This window comes from Siphateles boraxobius, unplaced genomic scaffold (assembly GCF_051911475.1).
Source record: "Siphateles boraxobius isolate OS27281-9 unplaced genomic scaffold, OSU_SipBor_1 55, whole genome shotgun sequence".
In the NCBI taxonomy this organism is placed as follows: Eukaryota; Metazoa; Chordata; class Actinopteri; order Cypriniformes; family Leuciscidae; genus Siphateles; species Siphateles boraxobius.
Window position 1 is genome coordinate 6,900,448 of NW_027509181.1, and position 12,775 is coordinate 6,913,222.

The window sequence follows — 12,775 nt, forward strand, 5'->3', positions numbered from 1 at the left end:
CAACTGTATATGCATATTTATTGCTATATTCATACTTATGTCTGATAATGACGTCCCAAACGAAGGCCATTAATTATGACACTAAGTCGTATATCTTCTTAGATGGAAGAACTTAAGTTTCGTTCAAGTTTTCCAGGGAATTTCGTATTTATGACATCTGGGGTGTCACTTAAGTCGGAGCACAATCACAATGAATATTTTCTACAAAACTTTTAACTCTACTTTTTACAAAATTATGAATGAAGAATCTCTATGTTTTTGGTGTTTTTATTCAATTTATGAAGGTGCTTTAAATTGAATCGTAATTGTACAATACTGTTGTATTTTGTACAAGCAACTTAGATAGTTTTATTTGAAATTAAAAAATATATAATTTCATTGATTTCAACTAATTTACCATTAATACACATGCTATTGTATCCCCCATATTTTCTCACTGCCATGGTTCCAACGCAAAGTTCCGAGTTTCCCACTCGTAATTACGACATTGTGGTGGCTTTCATGTGTTTTCAACTCATAAATACAGTCTCTCCAACATGACTTGAACACACCATTACCATTTAAAACACAGCTTGTATGTAATATGTTTTGTTGTTTTTAAATAAGTCCCAATATACTGTATGACCACTGGATTTGAATTTTATGAAAAAAATGTCTAACCTTATAAAAAACACAAAACTTAAAATGAAATTATCATCAAATACAAAAGTTGCTGAAAATATGATGGTAAACGCTCTGCTAGAATACATTTGAACTTATTGTCTGGTTCCAGTGTTGTAGGTTTTGATGTAATTTTAAAACACGTTGTGTCAGGTTTTGGAATTATTTGGATTTTTCCCCCATTAGCTCATCAAAAACCAATTGATAGTAGTAATACATCCGACAACATTCGCCTCTGAAACAGTGAATACAGATATTTGACAGCTAAAGAAAAACACAGTGTCTGCTGAGGAACTAAACCCATAACTAGACAGGCCAAGAATATTATGAACACAATCAAATGTTTAAAAGAAATATCTGGGCCAGTTTTTTTTTTCACTTCCTGTGTCATTTTTGCCCTCAGCCACGATTAATTCCTGCCCCTGAGTCTCACTGTTCAATAAACATTTGCATAGAGCAGCTTTGCTTTTCCTTTTTTTTACAGATTCTGGGAAAAAGTCATTGCAAGTTGCCTTTCTATCTCTTTTTATACAGAATTATTTTCCGATATTCAATTGTGATTAATGCCTAATCTTAACTTATAACAAAAGTTTTCTGATCACAACATTCAGTATATAATGCTACTAAAAATGATACACATCTATGACTAATATGTCTTCTTTATTGCCATGATGAACATATATCAACAAGGTCAATCAAGCATTTAATCATCACACAATAAATCCAAGTAAAGTCCAATCAAATTTGGCCAAGCAGGTCATTTTGTTTCAGTTGCTCTTAAGGCACGTAGAGCATGAATTAGTCCATCTGTGACTTACAGTACTAGTTCTGTGCGTGGATGTTGTCCCATACCCGCACCACATCAGGGCAGTCATTGACAGCCTCCAGCAGGGTGAACGCTGTCTCTAGCTGGGTCTGTGTCAGGAGAGAGGGGGTGTGAGGAACAAACTCCAGTCCGGCTGACAGTGTGTGAACGCCCAGACTTTCTAGAGCATTCCGCACAGCCTTCATAGACGTCATGTCACAGACAAACTGAAAGGGACAGATGGTTATTAATAATTGAGACAATTTCTCCTGACAAATTCTACACAATCCTCTAATTAGTGGCAATATATAAACAGGGGGTATACAGTAGAACGTCACTGAAATAAAAATCTCTGAATATACAAATTAGTCTCCAATCAATGGGTCAGCTGTAGTAAACTACTCTACACAATGGCAAGTGGAAATATTGGTTTAATTCAGCCATACATGTTTGAAACAGAAACTGATTCAGAAGGGGAAGAGTGAATTATACAGGGTTGTCTGTGTATCAGATGTATCAGAATGGTAATGAGTATTATGTATCGATCTCTACAACGTCAAACACATAACAGTAATTGATATGATTAGCCTTTTGCTTGAATACATTAACAAACAGCTAATAATGTGTTTCTAATGTTACACAAACCATGTCCCCCCCGTTCACCATCTCAGAGTCACACAGCTGCCGAATTTGCACATGATTTGTCACCCCATAGACATAAACAATGTTAAAAACTTGATTTTCACCACAGGGTTCTTTAGTAATCAGTGTATAAAATGCCACAAATAGTGATTTATATTTAATTTTCAAATCTGATAATATTTAATTGACCTATGTGGTTATGCGTCAATATAATGAACAGATTTAGTTTTTATAAATTTATATGAAAATAAACAGATACCGATGAACAGATGATTTACAGCAAAAATAAAATTTTAATTCATGGCTGTTTATTATTGTTAAAAAAACTATCATTATTTCTTGACTGATCGGATATATTTAATTAAACCATGCATTCCACATTTCAGGGAATAAATAAGCATAATTAGTCAATTTGTTATAAAACTACAACTTCCTTTATTTTGTGCCTGTTGTGAATTAATAAATGATCAAACTCCAATCCAATTTAAATTTCCATCCTTTTGGGGCATGTTTGCCAAGGATATTCAAATTCACACTCATGAATTTAAAGGCAGATTTAAATGCTTCAACTCTGAATTTTGTACAATCCAGTTAAGAGAGAGTGCTCAGACCTGTAGTATGGGTCTCTCCTCCTCATCCTCTGTCTCCTGCACATCTTCAGCTCCTGCCTCAATGGCCAGTTCTAGAGCTTTCTCAGAGGAGATGCCATCTCTGGATGCTGCCACAATACCTTTCCTGTCAAAGTTACGGCGTGCTCCTTCACACAGCGCCCCGCTGTGGACAAACAGAGAAAATTTGTAGATTTAGTTTTAGTTTAGTTTACTTTTACTTCTTTGCCTAGTTACACATACAAGGCTTAAGCTAGTCCCACACTAAAATGCATGTTTGAGCTGTTTTAACTGAAACCAACTCGCACTGACAAATCTTAAAATATGTCAGTGCTATTGATTTGTCTCAAGATGCACATCAGTAATGTTTTCTTCTAAGGCATGTTTATAAAAGCTAGTTTAATGTCCTTATTGAACTAAGGCCTAATCCTGGCTTAATCTAAGCCCTGTCTGTAAAACTAGGCATATATACCATATACCTACTTATATCTTATTATCTTCACAACTCATCAGTACTAACCCATGTTTCGTCATGATACGTTTGAGTTCACCGTGGGATCGTGTGTTGTTGTCAGTCAAAACCTCAATGAGTAGCGTGCACCCGCCCGGTCCTGTGGCCTCATAAAGACACTGTACTCCTGGCTTTGACTTCTATTATACATTAAAAAAGACAAAAGAGTTCCAGTTAATGCTAACATTTCATAAAATGCATGATTAACTGAAAAGAAAATTCTAGAGTATTTTTGAAAGATCTTATTTTCTAGCGATTGCTATGTGGGAACAAACAGAACCATGACTGGCAGATTTGTAATTTTTGGCCGAACTATTTATTTAAATCTAGTTAAAAACTCATTCTTAGTCATCCCATTTATATATGTAAAAACATATTTTTAATGTTTTTCAAAGACTCTCATGCTCATTGAGGCTTCATTTATTCAATAAAAAAAACAGCAATATTAGAACAAATATTATTTCAAATAACTGTTTACTTTTTAAATATATTTTTAAAATGCAATTTATTCCTCTGATGGCAACACTGAATTTTCAGCATCATTACTCCAGTCTTCAGTCTCACGTGATCCTTCAGAAATCATTCTAATATGCTGATTTGGTTCTAAAGAAACATTTAATATTATTATCAATGTTGAAAACTATTTTTGCTGCCTAATACATACAACCAGAATACATATTCCCCCCATGATTCTTTTTTTAATAGAATGTTTAAATGAACAGCATTTATTTAAAATAGAAATCTATTGTAACATTATAAATTCTTTACTACCTTTTTTGTTCAATTTAATGAGCCCTTGCTGAATAAAAGTATTAATTTATTTTCTTTAAAAAAATTTAAAAAATCTTACCACAAACCTTTGAATGGTGCTGCAGCACAGTTCACACAAAAATGTTAAACAGCAAAAATTGTATTCAACATTGATAATAATCAGAAAAGTTCCTTGAGCAGCAAATCAGCATATTATAATGATTTCTGAAGGATCAAGTGACACTGAAGGCTGGAGTCTTTCCATATGGTGATGTAAATCAAAAGAAGCGCAAATGGATGGAGAAGCATAGGTTACTGTAAAGCTATGTCTTAGTTGGTGCTTATCTTGGCGAAAGCCGAGTACAAATCAGCATGAAGTTTTAACATCTACTCTCGTGTAATGGAAATCATGCTGAACATTTAGCTTTATCATCACAGGAATAAATGACATTTTAAAACATATTCAAATTGTTAACTCTTTTAATACTTTTGCCGTATTTTTATCAAATAAATGCAGTATAGATGTAGAATCTTATATACTATGTTATCATATACAAACATAAATTCAAGCATGCAGTGGCAAAAAATTAACTGTGAGGGTGAAAACCTAATTTTCTTAATCATGAAGAAATTTAGGGTTTATATATATATATAAAATGATTAAGAAGTGTATACAGTCTTATTTAGAATGGTAAAATCTGCCTTACAGCTCCTTTTATAGCTCCTTCTACGGTGGCTTTCGGAAGATTCTTGTTCCGACACTGCTCTAGAAGTTGTGCCAATGCAACATTAAATTCTGGATTGGGTCCTCCCTCTGAAACACAAGCACAGGGTCATCTCAGCATGCACAAGTGTAGTGGAAGATGTATCACATGGTAAATACTATGTTCTTTACATGGTTAAAAAAAAACGAGCCCCATTGTACACTTAAGAATACCATGGTATTACCATAGTTGTTGGTAAGTGACAGATTGGATAATGGCAATTTTTAGTAAAATCTAATGCATTCACCTCTGACTGCAATCCTAATCATCATGGTGAACTTAGCAATCATACGGGCTCGAGCAGCATCTTTGGGTATTTTAATGTCCTTCACTTTGGACCATTTGTTGTGTCCTGCCCAGAGCACAGGGCTCGAGTGCAGTGCTCTTGCTGGACACTGACAGGCTCTCTGAACCGCTGAAGACACTCTCACTGTCAATCTGAAAGCGCTCAGCATCATGTCTATTATCACTGTCCTTCCTTCTCTAAACAGAAGTAGCGTTATGTGTCCAAAATCAAATGACTTTGGTCGAACTTTAAAATGTCATGCTGTAAGGCTTAACGTTACAGGTCTTGAGCTTCAACATGCACGTTTTAAACATAGACTGTAAAAAACCGGATAGTTTAAATAACGGTTTATTACAGTTATTCAATACATTCCGTGCTCGTTATTAGCGAAAATAAACTAAATGGTAACATAAAATTGTGCCATAGCTCTTGTCTTTTGCAGGGATAATTTTTCCCACACGAGCCCAAGAGAAAGCAACACTGCAAGCGTCATTACCGGTGTAAAAAATAATGCCAAAATAAAAGTCCTTAAGTGCGATCGTTCTCAATTTTTGATAGAGTTTAGAATTATTTTTATGTACATTTTGTCAGTAACTTATTTCAGTCCACATTCTACAGAAAGTTAAAATTGTATAATATAATCAGTGGTGGACGAAGAACACAAATCAAGTACTTGAGTACAAGTACAGATAGCTACCCATTACTCCAGTAAAAGTATTAAGTAGGCTACTCCTTTTTCAATTTTACTTGAGTAAAAGTGCAAATGTACTTAATTTTTTATTGTAGGCCTACTTTAGTATTAAAAGTAAAAAGAACTGATTGATGAATATTTATCTATTTTGCAATTTATAAATAATGTAGCTATACAAATAGCTAAAATAGGTTACAGCTCAGTCTGACATTATTATGAATTATTATGAATGGTCAACTATAGCGACACTAGTCAATAGGAAGATTATGCAGAAACTTATATATATATATATGTTCCAATGACCGGGCTAAGACTAAGCCAGGATTAGGCCTTAGTTCAATTAGGGCATGTAAGTAGATTTTATAAACGTGTCTTAGAAAAAAACCTTGCACAATACTGCAGTGCATCTTGAGACAAAACAATGGTACTAAAATATTTTAAGACATGTCAGTGCAAGTTGCTTTCAGAAAACCTTTTATTTCATTAACAAAACTTGTCATACACTGATAACTAGGATTACTCACTGAAAAAAAAAACATTTACTTAATTTTAAAATTAATTAAAATTTACTTAATTTTTCTTTGGCACGTTTTTGCTCACATATTTTTTTTAAGTAAATTTCACATTTGGAATTAAGTAAACTCTACTTAACTAAGTTAATGAAAGTAACAAAGAAAATAAGAAATTTTAACTTGGCTAGTAAAAGGTTAAGTAACATCTATTCAGTTGAAGTTTCCTTTGCAATACATTCATTTCACTCAAACATTAAAACATAGACTTTTAAAATAAATGCTTTACTTAGAAACTTCTAAGTAATTAATACAATAGATATTGTGTAAGACGCCATGTCTATATCAGAACAGATGTTACATGTTATGTGAACGAACACAGAGATCTCAATACTTGGTAGACAATACACAATGACGGTAACATTTGATGGATGTTTGAATGTGTCATTTTGAGTAGAAAATTAACTCCAAATGTCACAAAATGGCAAGTTACTAATCCTAACAACAAAAGTAATGATAAAACAGTGTAAATACAGCTGGAAAACAGTGAAAAGGCCCAGTGCATGATGGGAACACAAGTATCAGAAAAGTTGAGTAATTTTACTTCATTTTATAACGTTGATATTTACGTTTTCATACACGCTTGAATTGATTACTAATATAGAATTTACTTTGGTTTTTTTTATTCTTGCCTGAACTTTTTCATGTAAATTACATTGCTTTTTTCTGTAGTTTTTACTTCATCACAAAATAATTTTGATCAGTGCATTGATAATTATATAATTCAAGGAAAAACATAATGTGTGTTGTTGACAAAATATAAACATACAAAAACAGACGTCACATACAAAATGTGTTAACATTGTAAGAACGCTACAAAAATTTGTTTTACATTATTTGAACGGGGAAGATGCATGAGCATAATTTGTGGTATTTTTACGTTATGTTTTTACCTAAAACATTCCCCGTTCAGACTTGATGGCGTACATCATGGAGTCGTCTATTTGATGTACGTTTACATCTGGAAGACGTATTTTTTAGAGTGTTTGCTCATCTGCAATACGTCTATAGGACGTTTCCTGTCAGATGTCAAATAAACTTTTAGAAAATGTCTTTAAGATGTTTATGATTTAGAATGTATGAAAAACTGACATCTTAAAGTTGTCTATCAGATGTTAGTAAACAGCAGATGCTTTCCAGAATCTTGCAGCATACCTGTGCTATCTGGACATGTCCTGATGTCGATTAAGCATTTCATACAATAGGCTTAAACAGCTCACACTTTTACAGTAAATTTAGTTCACAAACAGCTAACAGTTGTGACCTAAATATGATTTTCATTTATAATAATAGAACCTAAAATGAGCACTTAATCACTGAGGATCTCCCGGTTCTTGGATCATTTTGAGTTTGTTAACTAGAGACTTGCTCTGACTGAATCATTTGAATTAGTGAGGTGTTGACTTGAGAACAGATGAAATCGAATTGGTCCAATTCACAAATTAATCGTGATTTGTGAACCTATTAAACAGATTAGTTCAAAAGATTCAGCTCTTTCTCGAATCTGACACAGCTATTCGTGTCTCGGAGCGAGTGACGATTTTTTCTGTAAATAACTATGAACGAGATGTTTATATGAAATGTAGTGGAGTAAAAAGTACAATTTTATGCTTTGGAATGTAGTGAAGTAAAAGAAAATTTCCCCCAAAATGAAAATACTCAGATAAAGTACAGATATGCCTTGAAAAATGTAGGCTACTTAAGTAGCCAGTAACAAAGTAGCCTAGTAAAAAAACGTATATAAAATATTAAAAAATACTTTAATAATATAATATAATATAATATAATATAATATAATATAATATAATATAATATAATATAATATAATATAATATATGAACAGCAAACTGTTTATTATATGAAATATGAATAAAACAACATTCGAGAAAAAACATCTCAAATTATTCTGATTATTTAATATATATTCAGATGCATATATATATGCATCTGAATATACAGTATATTACATAATCATGTATAATGATACATAATCGTGTGTGTGTGTGTGTTTGTGTGTGTGTTTCCAGGGTTATTGTAATTGACTCAAACTAAAGCTAGAAGTTTTTTGTTAAGCTAGCCAATATGAACTAAAATTAACGTTAATTGAAATTAAACGAATTGTATAAAAAACTGAAACTTCTTTTATTTCAGCTATAGTTAGCATGGCAACATTTGTAACTTGATGTACTAACTAAATGAAACCATACACACATACAGTATTAAGAAAGAAGAAAACACACACACACACACACACACACACACACACACACACACACACACACACACACACACACACACACACACACACACACACACACACACACACACACACACACACACACACACACAATACTAATTTAAGATATTAGTAAAAACTATAATAGTATATCAGTGATATTAAGAAAACTGTTTTGTTTTGTTCTTTGTTTTCTTCACACAAAGCCAGGAAATACAGTAAGCAGCCGTGGATATTGTAGGTGCAATTAGTCAGTTATTATTCCAAAATAAACCCGGTCAGGGTGATCACTGAAGGGGAAGGTTATGGGTTATCTGGATTCATGTGTCACACTGTTTATCCTTCATGTGAGTAGAAAAAGAGCATGCAGGGATACAAGTGGCTCAGTCATACAATTTATAAATATTTGAATGCAATGATCAGTCACAATCTAGTATTCCAGAGTCACATATAAAGAAGTGTGTTCGTAATGTATGTGCAGGAGTGGGCTTAGAAAAATAGAAACCTTTGTAATTAGGAGGGTCAGGGCTTTGTCTTCTCATGACAGTGAAGGGTTAACATTCTTCATGCCACATGATAAACAGTGGTGGAGCCCAACAGCCGAGGGCCAGTGATGACCATCACACTAATAACCTCGCTGAACACTCTCACAACACATACTCACATGCAGGAGATCACATCTCTACGATGGCAGACAAGTCTCTCTTTAACAGATCTCCAAATGAAAGTCTCATCTCCAATCAAGGATAAGAGTTTAGAAGAAGAAAAAATCAAGAATCAGAGGAATGGAAGAATATCTTCTTTGATGGGTAAAGAGCGTTCAGTTGTCATCTTCTACTTGTTATGTTTTTTTACTTTATAAAAAAAAGGCGATTTTACTTATTTGAAATTTGCCTACATGTAAGTGTATCCAGTTATTCCATAAATTAACCTCAGCTAAAACAACATACTTGTCTGACTCAAACAGATGAATCACTGGTGGACACATCAGCGTCAGAATAACAATAAATCGGCAACGGCTACAGACTTCTGTTCTCTGCACCTCGATGAGACCACCATGTCCTGAAAAGTAAGAGGAGCTCTCTGGTGAGCAGAAGTTCTGGAAAAGGTCAAAGGTCTTGGGTTAAGCATGTTGTCAGTGGAGGTCGCCGTGGCTTTTGTGCTGTGCAGTGTGCTGATGAAAGCCAGAGCTCTGGTGAGTACGCCTGGTTTCCCTGCTTTATTCATAACAGAAACTTAATAATTAAAACTTAATTACAAATACTGTGCATGGGGCCAATTTGCACACATTTGAGTTGCACACTTTATTATACGTACACTTATGGCAATATAAGTTACATTAAGGTTAGGTTTAGGGGTAGGTTCAGGGTTATTATCTAGTCATTACCCAGTTATTATAATTACTATAGCAAGTATGTACATGCGGAACAGGGCTGTAAAATACAGTGCTTTACCCACATCTGTCTAGCATTTCCCTTGTGAAAAAGAATTGTGTTAAGTGGTTTTGCACTTTTAGTGAACTTCAGATCTTAAAAGTGTATTTAAAAAACAGGCATTAGCCGATAATATAATATTAATGACTAAAAGACATTAATATTATATTTGTCACGATGTAGTCCAAAGAGGAAGACGATGATGAATAAAAATCAGACAAAGTTTATTTAAACGACTCAAAGATAATCCAAGTAGTGTACAGCGTGTAAAACAAAAGCAACAACAGACAACTGAGGAGTGCACTGAACGGAACTAAATACAAAGGTAAATGAGGGACAAATTATAAAAACCTGTGATAATTAATGAATAGCCATGACAACTAAAAGGTGGTGGGAACCTAGACAAAGGAGAACAGGAAACCAATGAAAACGAACTAAGAGTCCATGATAAACTAATGCAAATAATTACAAAATAACTGAATGTCCGTGACAATATTATCTTTAAGTGTGCTTTCGACAATTATTTCTTAAATACGTTTTTAAATTATTATGTTTCAATGATCTGCAATGCTTCTTTGATGAATGACACGAAAGCACATAAAACCCTAACCCTATAAAGCACATATAAAGTAGGCTACTTGATTGTAATTTTTAATGTAGTGTGTATTTCGATATAATGTTTAAAGTCAATGTAATTTAAATATACAAAACTGCTACTTCATTATTACAATTCTGCAGTTATAATACATGACATACAAGTTTAAATTAAAATGATATTAAAACTTTATGTATGTGTAGGCTGTACACATAAAGAAGATGTGTTGTGTGTGATGATGTTGGAGGTGGAGATTTATAGCCTTTTCTCACAGCACTTGATATAATTAAACGTATTCATTTGATGGCGGATCCAGAAAGGTTCAAACGACCATCACCAGTGACAACTGGAGATTCACCCGTAGTAAAATGTAAAAGACTTCGGACTTCGGAGTGGCTACAGAAAAAAAGAGACTTCAACCTGGCCCATGCGAAAACAAGGGCTTTTGAAAGGTAAAAATTTGATTATAGCCTATTCCAAAATGCATCATAAAAATGCATCTGATTAGCCTACAGATAGGCTACGTGTGTTTGCAGGCTATTTAAAAGAGAACCAGTTCTAAGAAACATTAATTTGTTGATATGCCAATTAGAAGGCTGCAGAGAAATGGAAACTTAACTACAGGTAGCCCTAATACATATTACAGTCACGCAATGCTTATGTTGTTAACATTAACAATTTGAGAACAAATGTAGCCTATAATTTGCACGGTTGACGTGATACGCATAGATTTAATCAGCGCAATTTACTGCAATGCTTTTTTCCCCTTAGTTATTCAGAACAAAAGTGGATGTTAATTTCTTGTTCAGATGACGTTTTCCGGTGAAAATTATTATGTTGGTCATAGGCCCCTACTTCAAAAAAGCAGAATCTGTGATTCCGAATGACAGTATCCACACCGGCGCGGCGACTGACAGCACATTCTCCTCAAAACATTGGATTCATCCGCGCTGTGCCGTGCTGGTGCTGCATTTTGTATTTTGTTGTGTTGTGGGTTTTTTTTTGTATTGTTGTATTTGTATTGTATTGTATCCGATTTCAGTTGTAGGCTATTGTACAGCACTTTGTGTCAACTTTGAGTTGCGTTTAAAGTGCTTTATAAATAAATAAAAGAAGAAAGAAAGAAGAGAGATTAGCCTACACTTTAACCATATTTCAGAGACAACAGAAGTAATTGTGAAATGACACATAAAGACTTATAAATTAAGTGGGTCAAAAGCAGTCTTAAGTTCTAAATTAACTACTTGTTTTTTTTGTTAAGATAATCGGAACCTGCCGCTCCAACTGAATACAGTAGGCTAGGCTATTATCAAATATGAAATCAAATAGTGCTTAAGCAAAGCTAAAGATCTCTTCCTATTTGTTCGTTTCTCTATCAATAGTTAACTATTTTGATTAATAGAATTCCCTAAATAACTGTAAGTTATTAAGTGCATGCATCTTACAGAACTACTTTAGGTAGCCTACATTAGTATATTTGAAATTAATAAAATGTTATGATAAATAATTAGACCAAATTAAGGGCAAATATATGTGAAACATTTACCTAAAGTATCCAATCAACATAACACTGTAAAGAAAAACTTTCTTTGCAGAAATATTTTTAGGTTTTATAGATTTAACTTACATTTACAGTAAAAAAAAAATAATTCATTAACTGATATAATGTTCTGTTTTCATTTAGTTTTCATTGTGTTGTATTTCTAGTTGGCTTCTCCGTTTGTTCTATTAGATCAGTCATCCTTGTTTCCCACCTGCTTGTCTCCATAGTTACTGATTTGATTAGAGTTATCTGTTCAGGTGTGTCTCATCTATTATCTTGTTAGCTCCCCTGTTTGCCTGTGTATTTAAGCCTGAGTTTGACAGCAAACTCAGGCAAACATTCGCAAACAGCATCGCAAAGTCGTGAGGTTGGAACGACAGCTCTCGAGCTGTGGTTAGAAGCATAGTTTCTTGTTTGCATGACATTTGGACTCAATAAATCCTTATCTTTGAGCAAAATAAGCAAATTTGACATTCAGTACAATCTGTATCTTTTATTTAGAAATTACAGATTATAGTAAAACACAATAAGAGGATAAGGTATATGTGGTTCTGTTGAACAGCATAGCTAAAACACTAGCGAATATATTTGAAAATTCTTTAAAAATACACTCACCTAAAGGATTATTAGGAACACCATACTAATACTGTGTTTGACCCCCTTTCGCCTTCAGAACTGCCTT

General features: G+C 33.6%; 2 protein-coding genes across 3 annotated transcripts in view; both read right to left on the minus strand.

Moving 5' to 3' along the window:
• dnajc9 (DnaJ (Hsp40) homolog, subfamily C, member 9) overlaps positions 1-12,775 on the minus strand; it is a 298,727-nt gene that overhangs the window by 135,351 nt on the left and 150,601 nt on the right. The gene's annotated exons all lie outside the window — the stretch shown is intronic.
• taco1 (translational activator of mitochondrially encoded cytochrome c oxidase I) lies at positions 256-5,528 on the minus strand. Of its 2 annotated transcripts, none has more exons than XM_077205933.1 (5): positions 4,988-5,528; positions 4,684-4,790; positions 3,236-3,366; positions 2,719-2,881; positions 256-1,692 (listed from the first exon to the last, which is right to left on the minus strand). In XM_077205933.1, exons 1-5 carry the CDS (start codon positions 5,196-5,198, stop codon positions 1,483-1,485), a joined length of 822 nt encoding a protein of 273 aa, XP_077062048.1. In that variant the 5' UTR covers positions 5,199-5,528; the 3' UTR covers positions 256-1,482. The 2 variants fall into 2 exon arrangements, with proteins under 2 accessions (XP_077062048.1, XP_077062050.1); XM_077205935.1 differs by having other exon boundaries at positions 256-1,575; positions 4,988-5,466.